At 40.1% G+C, this 21,015-nt stretch overlaps 1 protein-coding gene across 2 annotated transcripts in view; it reads right to left on the minus strand.

Annotated features, from left to right (window-relative positions):
- Positions 1 to 66: 66 nt before the first annotated feature.
- Positions 67 to 21,015, minus strand: part of grin2ca (glutamate receptor, ionotropic, N-methyl D-aspartate 2Ca) — a 119,314-nt gene continuing 98,365 nt past the window's right edge. The window contains exons 9-13 of one of the 2 annotated variants that reach the window (XM_062050314.1): positions 14,408 to 14,637; positions 10,947 to 11,107; positions 10,687 to 10,874; positions 8,141 to 8,373; positions 67 to 2,087 (exon numbers count right to left, since the gene is read on the minus strand). In XM_062050314.1, the coding sequence (XP_061906298.1) occupies positions 483 to 2,087; positions 8,141 to 8,373; positions 10,687 to 10,874; positions 10,947 to 11,107; positions 14,408 to 14,637 (2,417 nt within the window). In that variant the 3' untranslated portion in view covers positions 67 to 482. The remainder of the gene's footprint in view (positions 2,088 to 8,140; positions 8,374 to 10,686; positions 10,875 to 10,946; positions 11,108 to 14,407; positions 14,638 to 21,015) is intronic. The other variant, XM_062050313.1, reaches the window with a different exon arrangement.

Consider the following 21,015-nt stretch of genomic DNA (forward strand, 5'->3'; position numbering starts at 1 on the left):
CTGAAGCCCATACGAACCACAGCTGAGAAACAGATATTCTTTGGCGGCCCTCTAGGGGGCGCAGCTGCCCAACAATGGTTAAGAGACACTGAGCTCGATGGTTCCTCATGTTGATCCCAGATGTTGTTTTTAAGAATGAAGATTGCTGGAAAGTCGGAATCAGGCGATGATCTTGTTGTTTATTAAAGGGTAACATTGGAAATACACTTTATTATTTGTGATTTATTACACGTTCTCCCTTCTTCTTCCTAAAGTGATGAGAAAATCCAAGTTGATTGAAAAAGCTCCCCCCCCAAAAAAAAGATTAAGACTGCGAGGCTATAATAAATATTTATGTTTATATATTTATGATCTCATTTAAAAAGGTTAAATGCTTTCTAACGTCATGTTCATTTTAGTCCGTGTCAGCGTTTTATTGCACTGAGGAGAGCGACCTCTCAAATACACTGATGGTGTTCGCGTGACCCCACAGGAGGCGGGGCTTACACCTCCGACTCCAGGCTGGAGACCCTCCCCCAGGGCTTTGGCACAAACGGACTGTTCACCCTGCGCGCCACCAGAACTTGCCTGCGCTCCCTGCTCGCCGAGCCGGGGTCCTCCCTGTCCGCCCCGAACATACTGTTCTGGTAGGCCACGGGCCTGTCGCTCGCCCGGGGAAGCATGGCGGCGTGCTCGGGGCAGTGGCTGGCGCACGGGAACAGGTGGCACACGTCTTTAGGGGCATCGTAGAAGTGCGGTGCCGCCTGGGCCAGCGGGCCCACGTAGACCGGCAAGTCTGTGTAAGAGTTCAGATAGGTGGAGTAGTGTCTGTGCACCACCGTGGACGAGGAGCGGCGCAGGGCGGCGGCGTTCTGCAGCATGGCCTCCCTGTACGAGGGCAGCCGCGTGGAGTCCGAGTACTTGAGTTTCTGCTTATAGGGGTAGGAGCCCATGTGAGCCGGGTCCAAGTAGGCGGGCTCGGCGGCCAGAGGGTAGCAGGACAGGTTGTGGCCCAGGCTGCCGTAGAACTTGTGGGGCTTGGGGTCGGGCACCACTACGCGTGGGAACAGGTCGGGCATGTCGGCGCGGGGTGACGAGGACGTGGACGGCTTGGTCTCGTCCACCTGCCGAATGCGCTCGTTGCCCCACGTGGCTTTGAGGAAGGAGGCGCGGCGGTTCAGCTTATCCTTCCCCAGCAGCGGCACGTCGTCCATCTCGGGCTCCAAGTAGGACTTCATGCAGGAGTTGCAGCTGGCGGCGGCGGCGGGGTAATGTCCCGTGGCAGTCGCCATGGCGGCAGCATCCGGGGCGTGGTTGTTCAGGAGCTGGTTGGCCCTCAGCTCAGCCAAGCAGGACCGAGGTTCGTCGTAGTCGGCTCGCGCTCTCGGGTCGGCGGGGTCAAACATGTAGTTGTGGCTCCGCCTCCTCCGGCTCACGCAGTCAGGGGGGAAGCTCAGCTTCCTCCTGAGGGGGGGTTTGTGCTCCAGGTAGACGTTGGGTACCTGTATTTCTCTGTAGGGGATGAAGGGCGATGCCGGGTGGCGGATCGGGTTCTCCACATACAGCCTGCTGCCGTGGTGGGGGTTGGCGGTGGCGGGGGGCGCGGCGTCGACCATGGCGAGGTGAGGCGTGCTGAGGCTGGAGATGGGCAGCGTCCTCTCCAAGACGTGTTGGTGGTTGCGGGCGGGCAGCGTGTAGCGGAGCGGCGTGGGCCTGGTCACCACGCGAGGCTTATCCAGCAGCGGCTGTGTGACGCTGTCGCCGTAGTGCACGGGGAAAGTGGGGGTGCGGCTCCTCTGCGGGAACGGCGAGTGGTTGTCGCTGATGCTGGAGATGTAGGGCAGGCGGCAGTGGGACATGTCGCCGGCGGCGGCCATGCGAGGCGGGAGGCCGGCCCGCACGTTGTCGGCTCCGCGCCTGCTCCACGTCTCCAAAGTCTTGGTGGCGCTGTCCAGAGAGTTCTCCACCCTGGCGGAGGACACCATGTCCTTGGCCGTCTTCAGCATCTTCAGCATGTTGGCCTGGGAGTAGTTGGTGGTCACGTCGGGACTTGGGATGCTGCCGTTACGATCAGACTGCTCCACGCCGTTAAAGCAGCTGTAGATGCCCTGCACACAAACACACACCTATGGTCACATGACATGACTACGAACCAAGACGTTCCGTAAGTACATTCAATAAGTGTACTTAGCTGCTGGATGTGGGAATGTTGGCAATGGCCTTGTACACTTACTGGCAATAATAATTGTAGTATTTACTACGGGTGCCAACCTTTTGGTACCGAACAATTCGATTCAATTCCGAATCCAGAGGTGACGATTCCATTCAAAATTGATTCTCATTTTAATAGGATTCTCAAAACAGGTTACAGGTTAGAAAAACTCCTTCTAGTTGCATAGAGATGGCCTAAAACATTTAAAATAAATAAATATATATGGATATATAAATAAATAAATAAATATATATATATATATATATATATATATATATATATATATATATATATATATATATATATATATATATATATATATATATATATATATATCCATATATATATGTCTTAATTAGATTATCCAAAAAATAGTGCTCGATACTGTGGTAGAGCGTAATATGTATGTGTGGGAAAAAAATCACAAGACTATTTCATCTCTACAGGCCTGTTTCATGAGGAGTTTTCCTCAATCCTCAGGAGATTTTAATGGAAGCATTCACATACCATGGTTTATATAGGGCACAGAGCGGGTGGGTACAGGCAGGCGTGGGGGCCGCAAGAAACCTGATTGCCCTCTCAACGGGGGGTGCTTAAAATCATCAGTTGTTTACCAAGCAAAGGTAATACGCAAGGACATTAACACATCCAACACATACCTGTACGTAGGATTAACTGAGGGAGAATTCAAAACCAGATGGAACAATCACAAGGCTTCTTTCAGATGCAAAAGACTCCGGAACACTACAGAACTCAGTAAACACATTTGGAATCTCAAAGACAATAATGTTGAATACTCTATAACATGGCAAATTCTTGCATCCAGCACACCTTACAACAGTGGTAACAAAAGATGCAACCTATGCTTAAAAGAGAAACTGTTTATCATATACCGTCCAGACTTGTCATCCCTCAACAAGCGCAGCGAAATTGTATCAGCATGCCGTCACAGAAGGAAACACCTCCTAGGTAACACATGAGTCAATCACCACGCCCCCACGCCTGCCTGTACCCACCCGCTCTGTGCCCTATATAAACCATGGTATGTGAATGCTTCCATTAAAATCTCCTGAGGATTGAGGAAAACCCCTCATGAAACAGGCCTGTAGAGATGAAATAGTCTTGTGATTTTTTCCCCACACATACATATATATATATATATATTTTATATACTGTCTATATATATATATATATATATATATATATATATATATATATATATATATATATATATATATATACTGTGTAATGTACACACACACATATATATATATATATATATATATATATACATATAGTGAGAAAGATATAGATATATATGGAGATATATATATATACATATATAAATATAGATGTATACATATACATATATGCATACAATGATACAATGATATATATATATATATATATATATATATATATATATATATATATATATATATATATATATATATATATATATATATAAAATCGGGATGATCAAGAACTTTGGGATGTGAATCGATCTTTTTATGCACCCAAAGTTTTTTTTTCTATTTTCCAATACAACTTTTTCTCTTCCCATACAATACCGTTATTGAAGTGTTGAGTATCGACCCAATACGATATCTGAAGGAATCATACACACTTGTATTACTTTGTAGTGTGGAATGTTAGAAAAGGTTTGATCAAGTGAAATGAGTCAGAGAACAATGGTAAGTATGAAAAAAACCAACCTATTTATTATTAACTGTTTGGAATGGACTTATGCGGTCTTTAAGTCGAAGAGGAGTGGTAATTATTTTTTGGCAACACCTACTGGCCACAATAATTCATGAAGTTGTTTATATTGACAAATGTGCTGTTTTACACTACAATATAGTTCAATGATTATTATGTTTGTCCAGCTTGTGTGTGCTCAGCTGTGGTGTAGCTGCGAGCTCCTAGTAGCCTATAGCATGTTTACCTTTTGTAAATGACTTTATTCTGTTAACTGACTGTCCAGCTTTGCACAAGTAAACACCCTGCAAGACTGCTTGTATCGCCCTTGACATCACATTTTTCTGCCGATATCCGACCGATATCAACACCGGATCGGGACATTACTTGCTCCTCATTATTTCAAGTTAGTCTCTCCCTTTTCTCGACATAGCGAAGAAGAAGACACTTGAGAGTGTTAAGTGTCCATCACTGCACACTCAACATACTGAGTGCTTGGAGTGTAACAATTACAGTGTACTTACTGCAGGTGGCTGTACTCACAAGTGCACCGATTGAGATTCAGCAACAAGTGTATTAGCTCCAGCTCCACTATCATACTTCAACCTTTATCATTTTCTCATTTTAAGTGGGAAAAGGCCAACAAAATACTCATGAAGTGTTATTGTAGTTACAGAAGTGAAAATGATAGAAAAAGGTGTTGATGTTGACGAGCACAAACGCAACTGCTGATGCTTGCACTTCTTCGCCACATTTTATTGTACGCTCTCTCTCACACACACAAACACACACACACACACACACACACACACACACACACACACACACACACACACACACACACACACACACACACACACACACACACACACACACACACACACACACACACACACACACACACACACACACACACACACACACACACACACACACACACGCACACACGCACACACTGTTAATGGGGCAATTTAAATGCAGTTGCTGCGGGATCACAAGCGCCGCCGTATTTCAGTGTAGTTATTTTATAGCTTAAATCTGCTTTTATTTATCGACTTTGTTTTGGGTTTGCTTCATTTGCACCCTGACTGTTATATTTCGCACGCTGGCAGTGACAAGTTCATCGTTTTTTTAATGTACACGTTGAAATATCGACCACGGCAGAAGAAAACCTTGTGAGTGCTAATCACTTCTAAGCTGTGGTCCACACATATATATATATATATATATATATATATATATATATATATATATATGTGTATATATATATATATATATATATATATATATATATATATATATATATATATATATATATATATATATATATATATATATATATATATATATATATATATATATATATATATACACACACACGTTAGGTCAGGAAAAAACACAGAGGCTATTTCATCCCTACAAGCCTGTGTCGCAGGTTCCCCTGCTCTTCAGGGGATTTGATATTCCGCTCTCCACCGGTATTGAGCACTGTATAACGGATAAACCACAGAAACCTCGACTATACATATATATATATGTATATATATATATATATATATATATATATATATATATATATATATATATATATATATATATATATATATATATATATATATATATATATATATATATATATATATATATATATATATATATATATATATATATATATATATATATATATATATATATACGTTAGGTCAGGAAAAATATAAACAAAACTCCCATTTTTCATGAGTTGAACTCAAAGATGAACAACTTTTACTATATACACAAAAGACCTATTACTGTCACGGCGCGGACTCAAACCTGTGTTTCCTCTGCAGCCGGAGCTGCCGGCACCTCCGCTGGCAGCACGCTCAGACACGCCCCTGCTCGCACTGAGCGCAGCACACCCACGCAGCACACCCACGCAGCAACAAGCCTGCAGACAATCACTAATCCGCACACCTGGACCTGATGAGAGGGAGCGGCATAAAGACCAGCGGACCCGAGGAACCTTTGCCAGAACGTCGCTCATCTTCCCAGTAAGCATCACGTCTGGCATTCCCTCCCCTGTGCTTTGCTCGCCTTCTCTTTGCTCTCTCCGTGTCTCCCTTGTTCATGTTCCTTGTGTCTCCTGCAGTGACTTCCCTGTCATCCGTGATCGTGTTTTGCCTCTCGACATCCATCCGAATTCCTGACTGCCTTCCTCAATCCTCGACCCCTGCTCGGACACGGACCACACTGTCTCGCTCCTACCCTCGACCCCTTGCCTGTTTACGGACTGCCTCTTCGCCTTGCCCCCCCTTGATTCGATGAAGGATACATCCAACACTCACAGAGAACAACCTCTGGTAACATTTACACCATTAATTATACACATAGCCTACACCCATTCACTTAGGGTAGCATACACACGCCACGTAATCATCAAGGGTTTAAATAAATCTTGAAAACCGCAGTTATGCCTTGGTTGTCGCCTCCTTCCCTTCTCTGTACATAACAATTACTCTCAAAAATTGTTCACAAATCTGTCTAAATCTGTGTTTGTGAGCATTTCTTCTTTGCCAAGATAATCCATCCCACCTCACAGGTGTGGCATATATGAAGATGCTGATTAAACGGTATGATTATTACATGGGTGTGCCTTAGGCTGCCCACAATTAAAGGCCAATCTGAAATGTGCAGTTTTTATCACACAGCACTATGACACAGAGGTCGCAAGTTTTGAGGGAGCGTCCAGTTGGCATGCTGACTGCAGGAATGTCCACCAGAGCTAACATGCTAACTTTTTTTTTAGCTAATTTCCCAGCTGTACACCTTGGAGTCGTATAACTTGGTACATGACACGTTAACTGTTAGGATGCTAACTTTAGCATGCTGACTTTTTAGCCGCACACCTTTTGACTCATCCACCTCGGTACATGACACATGCTATCTGTTAGCATCTCAAAGTTAGCATGCTAATGTTAACATGGTAACATTAGCATGCTAACATTTCAGCCAATTTTTCAGCCATACACCTCAGAGTCCTAACACTTGGTACGTGACGCATTGTGACCCTTGGCTTGCTAACGTTAGCATTTCAGTTCAGCTAGCGCATATCGCAGCTCGCACGTCTCTAGTTTAGTTAAGTTCTAATAAAAACAATTTGAATGACCTTCGCCCTCTCATCTGATCAAGACTTACATTATTGTGTATAATAATGTGGAATTATGAATTATGAATTAAATATTTTCATGGTTAAAACTAGAGATGTCCGATAACATCGGACTGCTGATATTATCAGCCGATAAATGCTTTAAAATGTAATATCGGAAATTATCGGTATCGGTTTCAAAAAGTGAAATTTATGACTTTTTAAAACGCAGCTGTACGGAGTGGTACACGGATGTAGGGAGAAGTACAGAGCGCCAATAAACCTTAAAGGCACTGCCTTTGCGTGCCGGCCCAATCACATAATATCTACGGCTTTTCACACGCACACACAAGTGAATGCAATGCATACTTGGTCAACAGCCATACAGGTCACACTGAGGGTGACCGTATAAACAACTTTAACACTGTTACAAATATGCGCCACACTGTGAACCCACACCAAAGAAGAATGACAAACACATTTCGGGAGAACATCCGCACCGTAACACAACATAAACACAACAGAACAAATACCCAGAACCCCTTGCAGCACTAACTCTTCCGGGGCGCTACAATATACACCCCCCGCTATCCCTGGACAATATCGGAATATCGGATATCGGCAAAAAAGCCAATATCGGACATCTCTAGTTAAAACATTAATGAAACGTGTTCAGTAACATAATGAGAGCCATCTAGACATGAATTGATTAACGTGGACCCCGACTTAAACAAGTTGAAAAACTTATTCAGGTGTTACCATTTAGTGGTCAATTGCACGGAATATGTACTGTACTGTGCAATCTACTAATAAACGTTTCAATCAATCAATCAAACATGAAACAACCTTTACACTCCATTAACCCAATGTAATAATGCTGCTTGAGGCTCAGCCAATCAGAGGCCACGATACTGAATAGTGTGCTCTATTGGTTTGGTCTCATCCAGTGGTCGATGATATTGTATTATTGATATTTTTTTGCTTAATTTAGCCAAAAAAATATGTATAATATGTACAAAAAATAGTTTGAAACATGATGTGGCGAGGGATGATTGCAATGACGTGCAGATGTTTCCAATGTCTTGCCGTGCTACAAATGTTTTTTTTGGAAGAATTCTTCAACTCACCCTGCTGATGGCCAGGAGGAAGTCGAGGCGATCCGACTTGCGCACCGAGTGCCGGAGCTTCCAGTAGAGCAGATGCTCCCAGGCGAACACCAGCAGGCTGAGGCCCATGGCCACCAGCAGCATGTAGAAGACGCCCGCCATGTTGTCGATGTCCAGTTTGCTGCTCATCACCTCCTTCTTCTCGTTGCGGCAGATGCCCGTCAGCCACACCGTCTGCAGCTTCTGGGTGTCGCCTGCGCACGACAAGTACACACACTTACACACAACACGCACGCACAACCCTCGCCGTGACAGTGCGTGTCAACAGGAAGTGAAGTGTTTATTGAATTGTTTTGCGTTTAATTTTGTGAACTCATTTCAACATCAAATTATGTTGAACATTTCATTGAATACAAATTTGTGAGCAAAATTTTGGCATAAAAATTCAGTTTGTTAAAATACGCTGCTTAAAAATTCAGTGTGTAAAAATTCAGTGAGAAATATTTGTTTCTTCAAAACTCAAGACCCTCTTCCGGTAAATAAAGATTGAAGCAATCCATCCTGTCTCAAAACCAGCCAATGAGGTGCTGCAGTCTTAAGCAACAAACGTTTTTGTATTGACATTTTTTTCACTGAATTTTTTTACACTGAATTTGTTTTACACCCAAAAAATTTAAAGCGGTAAAAAATGGATGGATCAAAGGATACATTTTTATTCACAGATTATTTTGCACAGAATTTTTCTGTACTGAATTTTTTACACTGGATATTTCTGCACCAATTTTTTTACACTGAATTTGTTTTACACCAAAAAAAGTTAACGCGGTAAAAAAAATGGATGGATGAAAGGATACATTTTTATACACAGATTATTTTGCACTGAACTTTTCTGCACTGAATTTTTTACACTGGATATTTCTGCACCAATTTTTTTACACTGAATTTTCACACACTGAATTTTTTACATTGATTTTTATACAGTAAACTGAATTTTTCTGCACCAAATTGTTTCTACACTGAGTGCAGTGTAAAAATCCCGAGAGAGACAAGCGATAAAACAAATAGATGGATGTATGGATTCATTTTTATTCACAGATTTTATCTGCACTTTTTTACACATACTTTTTTTTACACATTTTTTCTGCAGCAAATGCTCTTACACTGATTTTTTCTGAACTGAATTTTTTTTACACTGAATTTTTCTGCACCTGTTGTTTTATACTGGATGTTTACAAACTGATTTTTTTTACATTGATTGCAGCTGAGAGCCCCGCGACCACAAAAGGGACAAGCGGTAGAAAATGGATGGATGGATGTTATACAGTAAACATATTTTTTCTGCACCTAATTATTTTACATAGAATTTTTTTTACTGAGTGCAGTTGGGATAGGCCCCAGCCCCCTTGTAACCCTGAGAGAAACAAGCCCTAAAAATGGATGGATCAATCTATCCATCCATTTTCTACCGTTTGTCCCTTTCGGGGTCCTGGGGGGTGCTGGAGCCTATCTCATCTGCATTCGGGCAGTAGGCGGGGTACACCCTGGACAAGTCGCCACCTCATCGCAGGAAAAATGGATCGATGAATGGATGAATTTTTATCCACAGATTATTTTTTGCACTGAATTATTCTGCAATTAACTTTTTTACAATTTTTTTTTTCTGCAGCAAATTAGTTTACACTGAATTTTTCTGCACTGAATTTTTTTACACTCGATTTTTTACACTCGATCATTTTTATTCACAGATTTTATTTTTGCACTGAATTTCTCTGCAGTGAACTTTTTTACACTGAGTTTTTCTGCACTGATTTTTTTTACACTGATTTTTTTTCTGCACCATTTTTTTTACACTGAATTTTTACACACTTAATATTTTTTTCCATTGATTGCCCCCCCTGTGACCCCGAGAGATGCAAAAGCTAAAAATGGATGGATCAATTAATACATTTTTCCTCACAGATTTTTTTGCACTGAATTTTTCTGCAATTAATTTTTTTACACTGAATTTTTTTTTACACAAAATTTGTGTGCAGCACAGATTTTTTTCACTGAGTTTTTCTTTCCTTAATTGTTTTTACACTGAATTTTTTTGCTCTAATTTTTTTTTACACTGAATTATTCTGCACCATATTTTTTACACTGCAATTTTTACATATAATAATTTTTTACATTGATTTTTATAAACTGAATTTTTCTGCACTGAATTGTTTTCACACTGAAATTTTTTTACACTGATTCTTTTTTTTTACAAACTGAATTTCAAAACAATCTATTTTAACAAACTGAATTTTTAAACACACACATTTTGCTCGCAAATTTTTATTCAAGGAAACTGTCAGGATAATTTGATCTTACGTTCACAAAATTCCAACACAAAAACTTCAGTTGTGATGACTGATGGTTGTTTTATGGCAGCATCATGATAAATCTACGGACTGGGAGTGTCCAAACTTGCTCCTTCAAGGGGAAGAATGTGTAAACGACAGAAAATGACACAAATGGCGTTGATGTTTGGCCAACATAAGCGCGGTGTCAATTATCTGAGTAACTTGTAGAAAGGGACGTACCGTCTGCCAAGAACTGAAGCAGGGCAAGGTCAATAGGTCGTTTCCAGCGCGAGTCCTTCTGCAAGGCGATGCCATAACCGGTGGTCGCAAACACTTTCCCGCTGCCAATGGTCACCAGCTTGCAGCCCTCGTCTTTGCCCGCCATGTAGTTCAGCACGGCGGCGTCGTAGATGAAGGCGTCCAGTTTCCTGGGGGGACAACCGAGTTAGCGGACAGCGAGACTCGAAACGCTTCTGTTGGGGCCCTTGGGGGACATTTACCCGGTTTTGAGGCTGTTGAGGGCGTCCTCCACCCCCTTCTGGTTGTACTTGACCATGTGCGAGTGCATCTCCGGGTAGTTGCTGCGGATGTTGCGCTCCGTGCTGCCGTTAGGGACCGTCCCGAAGCGGAATGGAGGGTACTGCTCTTGTGGCTTTTGGAACTGGGAGGAGAGGAGATGAATGGATGAATTTTTATTCACAAAATGTTTTGCACTGAATTTTCTTAACATTGAATTTTTATGCACCAAATTTTTTTACACTGAATTTTTTTATACTGAATTTCTCTGCACCAATTTTCTTTTACCCTAAATGTTTACATACTGAATTTTTCTGTACCAATTTTTTTTTACACTCAAATTTTAAGTTATATTCTGAACGTAATTATTTTTACCCTGAATGCAACAGGGATAGGCACCAGCCCCCCTGTAACCATGAGAGAGACAAGCGGTAAAAAATGCATGGAAGAATGTTTATTCACAAATTGTTTTGCACTGAATTTTTCTGCAATGAACACTTTTACACATAATTTTTTAACACAAACATTTTTTATGCAGACATTTTTTTTACACTGAATTTTTCTTTACTGATTGTTTTTACACTGAATTTTTCTGCACCACATTTTTAACAATACATTTTTTTACACTGAATTTTTCTGCACTTGATTTTTTTATACTGAATTTTTTTGCACCAGTAGAAAACAGTAAGACGACAAACCCTAGCTCACATGATAACAAAGTCAACATAGACCATGGCAGATTACAGCCTGTGGGAAAAATATGTTTATTATTATTAAGTTAATGTTAAAGTTAAAGTACCAATGATAGTCACACACACACTAGGTGTGGTGAAATTTGTCCTCTGCATTTGACCCATCCCCTTGTTCACCCCCTGGGAGGTGAGGGGAGCAGTGGGCAGCAGCGGTGCCGCGCCCGGGAATCATTTTGGTGATTCAACCCCCAATTCCAACCCTTGATGCTGAGTGCCAAGCAGGGAGGTAATGGGTCCCATTTTTATAGTCTTTGGTATGACTCGGCCGGGGTTTGAACTCACAACCTACCGATCTCAGGGCGGACACTCTAACCACTCATCATTTTATTAAAACACTTTAGCAGGATTTACTATTCGCGGTACTATTTTTAGACAATAAAGGTGGGATTTAAGGCTCTTTGAAAGGAGTCGGATCTTGAGGAGCTTTTCCTGTCAAAGAGCCGTTCAAAAGACTTGCTCATTTTTTTTGTTTTTTTTGTTTTTTATCAAGGAAACAATCACTAGTATCAGTTGCACCATAAGCTGTAGATCAGAATAATTTAATTTACACACCTGTTACTCTCTAGGTGGAAATGATTCTAAAATATTGGCTGTCATTTTATTTTTGTTGCGTTTTCATAAGGTAGTGCCATATTTCCATACTTTGGCAGTGACATAGTTTGAATTTTCCCTCACCTAAAATAATGTGTAGCATTTTAACGAAAAAATTAATTTGTACAAATAATTAAGCATACAATTTAATAATGTATATTTAAAAAATAAATAAATAGATAAATACAAATTAAAATTAGAACATAATAAAAATGTGAGTACAAAATTGTACTACCATACCTGGTGTGTGTATGCTTGAACTACTACCCTTTAGAATAATAAACCTAAAAAGTGAATCCAAAAAAAAAAAAGAAATTATAAATACAATTAAAAAAATTATAATAGTTTAAAAATATCTATATATTTTTGTATGTAAAAATATATATATATTTTTTACCAAAATAAATATACATTGCAGAGTGCAGAGTGGGTCATTTCTGACACCTCCCAAACGAACAGCACACAACTGGGAGTTGTTTCTCATCGTTCACTTAAAAGAGCCGTTCCAACGATTTGATTCGTTCGTGAATGTCACATCTCTATTAGACAAGTCATCACTCGTTGGACCAAATAACAGTAGATATCTAAATCGACTCTTATAGTCTACATCAGTGATCAGTGTTTCTTAACCATTCAGCGCCCCCTAGGGGGCCGCCAAAAATATTTGTTTCTCAGCGGTGGTCCATACTCAGTTGTAATGCACTTTTCCACCACTTGTGGCAGTAATGAGAATATCAAACTAACAGAAGAAGTCTGGAGAAGTCAGAGATAAGTTTCTTAAGCGCAAAACTGATGACTATAGTGGTGAAGCTGTATGTTTATTTACACTGTAATTTTATTGACAATCTATTTAGTAAAATACAAATCATTATTATTCATTATTAACTTAATTAGAATGTATATATTTTAGCACTGCATAATTGTATGCAAATGTATTGTTCATCAGTTTTTATGAGTCCCTTTCTTTGCAGTATATTTCATTAGTATTTTTGTTTTGTAATCAGCCTGACCTAAACCTTGATAATAATCTTTGTTATTAACACATGCTTTCATGTCACTTGCCAAGGTTTATTCTGTTCAACTGTAAGTAGGTTAGATATAATTACTGAATACGACTAAAATCAAGAGTAAGCTGATTAATTCATTGTTAATATTTACTGACATATTACACTTGTTTACTTGAAATGAAGAAGAGCAAGCAGCAGCTCACACATTCTCATACTTCACACATTCTCATACTTTCTGTAACATCCAAGAAGAAATCTTGTCAGCCAGCTTGAAACATTTCTCCGCTGTGAACTACATGAAGGAGCCTAGAATTGTTTTAATCTGGATCACGATCTGGATTCAGGACTTGCATAGGTGGAGGTCTGCTATGGAGATTAATTTGTGTCTTTGTTACAAAAACATTCTGTATTTTAAACGACCATTGTGTGTGTGTGTGTGGACAAGAATAAGGTTAGGTGGGATTTACCCTGGATAACCTTAGCCGGCTTAGTGTAGAAGGGGCTTGAGTGTCTTAATCAATGTGTGTCCTATTTAATTAAACGGACCATATCAAAAACAGAATCAACTCTTTTTTTAAGTCATGGTGACGAGGACTGTTTGCTTTCTCTGCTAGCTGATATATTGATTCCTTGGGGACGAGTAATGGCTGCCGTCTTCGTGGCTCTGCTGCCATTCAAGGTCACTTTGTGGCGGCTTCATCTTGTTTCTCATTTGCATGGATTCCACCTGCAGCGGGCGGGCATGGCGAGGGGGCGGGGGAACACAGCTGGACAAACAGCCGCTCCCCCCCCCCAGACAGAATGCAACCATACGTGTACTGGCTCCCCCCCTCCCCACGTGCTAAGGTACAGCAACATTATGGGAATGTTAATTAGCGACGGACAACTCTTTTGCTCAAATGCCTTTTTTTAATCCTTGAAGTTTCCTGCGAGTCCACAAATCCTCTGACGCTTCATGGCGCAGGACCGTGAAGTCGATGCTGCCAAGAAAGACATCCTCAGGCCAGTGTGCCTGAACTCGCGCCAAAAGTGATAATCAGCATCCGAGCTCAGGCTAACGAGACCTGGGACCAGACTGCGACCAGACTTCCCTACCTTCTTGTCGCTCAGGCCGGACACGGTGTCGATGTACTGCTCCTGGATCATGAAGGCCGCCAGGTTGGCGGTGTAGGACGCCAGGAAGATGACGGCGAAGAAGGCCCAGACCAGGACCATGATCTTGCTGGTGGTTCCTTTGGGGTTCTCGATGGGCACCGAGTTGTTGAAGACGATGCCCCACAGCAGCCACACCGACTTCCCGATGGTGAAGGTGGGACCACCGGGATCTGTGGAGGAGACGGTGAGAGATGCAGGGATGTCGTTCTTGCACTTTTGGTGCCTCGGAAATTTTAACCTCCAAAATAAAAACGCTAAATCGCACATGTTTCAAACTCAAGGCCTGGGGGACAGATGTGGCCCGCCATGTCATTTTATATGGCCCGCCATTTCATTTTATATGGGATGCTACAAATTGTACACATTTTCTATGTGGCCTGCCAAATTATTTTACATGGCCAGTCACGTTATTTATGTGCTACATTATTTTAAGTCGCCTGCCACATCGTTCATGTTGTATAACACAATATATTACATGACCTGCAACATCATTAATGTCCCAGCAGGCACAAGACATTAAAACAACGTTGAGAACTTGTTGAATTAGGTCCTGACGTTGAGCAACACAAACCTAACGTTGAAACAACATGCTTTTTGACGACGTTTAATCAATGTCGGGTTCTGACATTGATTTGACCGTTGAAATTTGGTCATTTCCCAACCAATATTCTACAACACAAATACAACGCTGAAACAACATGCTTTTTGACAGCGTTTAATCAATGTTGGGTTCTGACGTTGATTTGACCATTGAAATTTGGTCATTTCCCAACCAATATTCTACAACACAAATACAACGTTGAAAAAACATGCTTTTTGACGACGTTTGTTCAATGTAAGGTTGTAACGTTGATTTGACCGTTGAAATTTGGTAATTTCCCAACCGATATTCTACAACACAAATACAACGTTGAAACAACATGCTTTTTGACGACGTTTGTTCAATGTAAGGTTGTAACGTTGATTTGACCGTTGAAATTTGGTCATTTCCCAACCAATATTCTACAACGTTGAAACAACATGCTTTTTGAAGACGTTTAATCAATGTCGGGTTCTGACATTGATTTGACCTTTGAAATTTGGTCATTTCCCAACCAATATTCTACAACACAAATACAACGTTGAAAAAACATGCTTTTTGACGACGTTTGTTCAATGTAAGGTTGTAACGTTGATTTGACCGTTGAAATTTTGTCATTTCCCAACCAATATTCTACAACGCTGAAACAACATGCTTTTTGAAGACGTTTAATCAATGTCGGGTTCTGACATTGATTTGACCTTTGAAATTTGGTCATTTCCCAACCAATATTCTACAACGCTGAAACAACATGCTTTTTGAAGACGTTTAATCAATGTCGGGTTCTGACATTGATTTGACCTTTGAAATTTGGTCATTTCCCAACCAATATTCTACAACACAAATACAACGTTGAAAAAACATGCTTTTTGACGACGTTTGTTCAATGTGAGGTTGTAACGTTGATTTGACCGTTGAAATTTGGTAATTTCCCAACCGATATTCTACAACACAAATACAACGTTGAAACAACATGCTTTTTGACGACGTTTGTTCAATGTAAGGTTGTAACGTTGATTTGACCGTTGAAATTTGGTCATTTCCCAACCAATATTCTACAACGTTGAAACAACATGCTTTTTGAAGACGTTTAATCAATGTCGGGTTCTGACATTGATTTGACCTTTGAAATTTGGTCATTTCCCAACCAATATTCTACAACACAAATACAACGTTGAAAAAACATGCTTTTTGACGACGTTTGTTCAATGTAAGGTTGTAACGTTGATTTGACCGTTGAAATTTTGTCATTTCCCAACCAATATTCTACAACGCTGAAACAACATGCTTTTTGAAGACGTTTAATCAATGTCGGGTTCTGACATTGATTTGACCTTTGAAATTTGGTCATTTCCCAACCAATATTCTACAACGCTGAAACAACATGCTTTTTGAAGACGTTTAATCAATGTCGGGTTCTGACATTGATTTGACCTTTGAAATTTGGTAATTTCCCAACCAATATTCTACAACACAAATACAACGTTGAAAAAACATGCTTTTTGACGACGTTTGTTCAATGTAAGGTTGTAACGTTGATTTGACCGTTGAAATTTGGTCATTTCCCAACCGATATTCTACAACACAAATACAACGTTGAAACAACATGCTTTTTGACGGCGTTTAATCAATGTTGGGTTCTGACGTTGATTTGACCATTGAAATTTGGTCATTTCCCAACCAATATTCTACAACACAAATACAACGTTGAAAAAACATGCTTTTTGACAACGTTTGTTCAATGTAAGGTTGTAACGTTGATTTGACCGTTGAAATTTGGTCATTTCCCAACCAATATTCTACAACGCTGAAACAACATGCTTTTTGAAGACGTTTAATCAATGTCGGGTTCTGACATTGATTTGACCTTTGAAATTTGGTCATTTCCCAACCAATATTCTACAACGCTGAAACAACATGCTTTTTGAAGACGTTTAATCAATGTCGGGTTCTGACATTGATTTGACCTTTGAAATTTGGTAATTTCCCAACCAATATTCTACAACACAAATACAACGTTGAAAAAACATGCTTTTTGACGACGTTTGTTCAATGTAAGGTTGTAACGTTGATTTGACCGTTGAAATTTGGTAATTTCCCAACCGATATTCTACAACACAAATACAACGTTGAAACAACATGCTTTTTGACGGCGTTTAATCAATGTTGGGTTCTGACGTTGATTTGACCATTGAAATTTGGTCATTTCCCAACCAATATTCTACAACACAAATACAACGTTGAAAAAACATGCTTTTTGACGACGTTTGTTCAATGTAAGGTTGTAACGTTGATTTGACCGTTGAAATTTGGTCATTTCCCAACCGATATTCTACAACACAAATACAACGTTGAAACAACATGCTTTTTGACGGCGTTTAATCAATGTTGGGTTCTGACGTTGATTTGACCATTGAAATTTGGTCATTTCCCAACCAATATTCTACAACACAAATACAACGTTGAAAAAACATGCTTTTTGACGACGTTTGTTCAATGTAAGGTTGTAACGTTGATTTGACCGTTGAAATTTGGTCATTTCCCAACCGATATTCTACAACACAAATACAACGTTGAAACAACATGCTTTTTGACGGCGTTTAATCAATGTTGGGTTCTGACGTTGATTTGACCATTGAAATTTGGTCATTTCCCAACCAATATTCTACAACACAAATACAACGTTGAAAAAACATGCTTTTTGACGACGTTTGTTCAATGTAAGGTTGTAACGTTGATTTGACCGTTGAAATTTGGTCATTTCCCAACCAATATTCTACAACGCTGAAACAACATGCTTTTTGAAGACGTTTAATCAATGTCGGGTTCTGACATTGTTTTGACCTTTGAAATTTGGTCATTTCCCAACCAATATTCTACAACACAAATACAACGTTGAAAAAACATGCTTTTTGACGACGTTTGTTCAATGTAAGGTTGTAACGTTGATTTGACCGTTGAAATTTGGTCATTTCCCAACCAATATTCTACAACGCTGAAACAACATGCTTTTTGAAGACGTTTAATCAATGTCGGGTTCTGACATTGTTTTGACCGTTGAAATTTGGTCATTTCCCAACCAATATTCTACAACGCTGAAACAACATGGTTTTTGAAGACGTTTAATCAATGTCGGGTTCTGACATTGTTTTGACCTTTGAAATTTGGTAATTTCCCAACCAATATTCTACAACACAAATACAACGTTGAAAAAACATGCTTTTTGACGACGTTTGTTCAATGTAAGGTTGTAACGTTGATTTGACCGTTGAAATTTGGTCATTTCCCAACCGATATTCTACAACACAAATACAACGTTGAAACAACATGCTTTTTGACGGCGTTTAATCAATGTTGGGTTCTGACGTTGATTTGACCATTGAAATTTGGTCATTTCCCAACCAATATTCTACAACACAAATACAACGTTGAAAAAACATGCTTTTTGACGACGTTTGTTCAATGTAAGGTTGTAACGTTGATTTGACCGTTGAAATTTGGTCATTTCCCAACCAATATTCTACAACGCTGAAACAACATGCTTTTTGAAGACGTTTAATCAATGTCGGGTTCTGACATTGATTTGACCTTTGAAATTTGGTCATTTCCCAACCAATATTCTACAACACAAATACAACGTTGAAAAAACATGCTTTTTGACGACGTTTGTTCAATGTAAGGTTGTAACGTTGATTTGACCGTTGAAATTTGGTCATTTCCCAACCAATATTCTACAACGCTGAAACAACATGCTTTTTGGCGGCGTTTAATCAATGTTGGGTTCTGACGTTGATTTGACCTTTGAAATTTGGTCATTTCCCAACCAACAACGTGGATCCAAGGTTAGACACCAACGTTGTCTCAATTTACAAATACAACTATTTTGCAAGGTTGTTTCAAAGTCAGTTTCAAAGGACATGTACGTATAATCAACGTTGTATCAATGTCTTGTGTCTGCTGGGGTGGTCCGCCACGTCATTTTATGTGGCCCACCACATCAAAATTATTTTGCCCGCCATATCATTTTATTTGGCCTGACGTATAATTTTATGTGGGACGCTACATTATTTTACGTGGCCTGCGACATTTTTTTATGTGGCCTGCCACATTATTTATGTGGTCCGCTCCATTATTTTAAGTGGCCTGCCACATCGATAATATCCCAGCAGACACAAGACATTAAAACAACGTTGAGAACTTGTTGAATTAGGTCCTGACGTTGAGCAACTCAAACCTATCGTTGAAACATCATGCTTTTTGACGACGTTTAATCAATGTTGGGTTGTGACGTTGATATGACCATTGAAATTTGGTCATTTCCCAACCAACAACGTGGATCCAAGGTTCGACACCAACGTTGTCTCAATTTACAAATACAACTATTTTGCAAGGTTGTTTCAATGTCAGTTTTAAAGGACATGTACGTATAATCAACGTTGTATCAATGTCCTGTTCCTGCTGGGGTGGTCTGCCACATTCTTTTCTGTGGCCCACCACGTCAAATTTATTTTGCCCGTCATATAATTTTATTTGGCCTGACTTGTCATTTTATGTGGGACGCTACATTATTTTACATGGCCCGCAACATTTTTATGTGGCCTGTCACATTATTTGTGTGGTCTGCTACATTATTTTAAGTGGCCTGCAACATTTTTCTGTGGCCTGTCACATTATTTGTGTGGTCTGCTACATTATTTTAAGTGGCCTGCCACATCGATAATGTCCCAGCAGGCACAGGACATTGAAACAACGTTGAGAACTTGTTGAATTAGGTCATGACGTTGAGCAACTCAAATATAACGTTGAAACAACATGCTTTTTGATGACGTTTAATCAATGTTGGGTTCTGATGTTGATTTGACCTTTGAATTTTGGTCATTTCCCAACCAACAACGTGGATCCAAGGTTAGACATCAACGTTGTCTCATTTAACAAATACAACTATTTTGCAACATTGTTTCAAAATCAGTTTTAAAGGTCATGTGTATAATCAAAGTTGTATCAATGTATTGTGCTAGCTGGGGTGCTCTGCAAAATTATTTTATGTAGCCCACCACTTCATTGTATGGGGCCGGTCTTGTCATTTAATGTGTTCCGCCACTTCATTTTATATGGCCTGCCACAAAATTTATGTGGCCCTGACACGTCATTAAATTTGGCCCGCCATGTCATTTAGCGTGGTTCACCACATCATTTATGTGGCCTGCATTAAATGTGTCATTTAATGTGGTCCACCGTGTTATTTTATGTAGCATACCATATCATGTATGTGGCCTGCCACATAGTCTATGTGGTTTGCCACATTATTTTATGTGGCCTGCCACATCGTTTATGTGGTCTGCCGTATTATTTATGTGGCCTGCCACATCGTTTATGTGGTTTGCCACATTATTTTATGTGGCCTGCCACATCGTTTATGTGGTTTGCCATGTTATGTATGTAGCCTGCCACAACGTTTATGTGGTTTGCCGCATCGTTTATGTGGTTTGCCACGTCATTTATGTGGCCTGCCACATGGTTTATGTGGTTTGCCACATTATTTTATGTGGTTTGCCATATTATTTTATGTGGCCTGCCACATCGTTTATGTGGTTTGCTTGCCACGTTATTTATGTTGCCTGCCACATCGTTTATGTTGTTTGCCACATTATTTTATGTGGCCTGTCACATCGTTTATGTTGTTTGCCACATTATTTTACGTGGCCTGCCACATCGTTTATGTGGTTTGCTTGCCACGTTATTTATGTTGCCTGCCACATCGTTTATGTTGTTTGCCACATTATTTTATGTGGCCTGCCACATCGTTTATGTTGTTTGCCACATTATTTATGTGGCCTGCCACATCGTTTATGTGGTTTGCCACTCTATTTTATGTGACCTGCCACATCGTTTATGTGATTTGCCACATTATTTTACGTGGCCTGCGACATCGTTTGTGTGGTTTGCCACATTATTTATGTGGCAACTA

Source organism: Entelurus aequoreus, linkage group LG06, assembly GCF_033978785.1.
Source record: "Entelurus aequoreus isolate RoL-2023_Sb linkage group LG06, RoL_Eaeq_v1.1, whole genome shotgun sequence".
NCBI classification, from domain to species: domain Eukaryota; kingdom Metazoa; phylum Chordata; class Actinopteri; order Syngnathiformes; family Syngnathidae; genus Entelurus; species Entelurus aequoreus.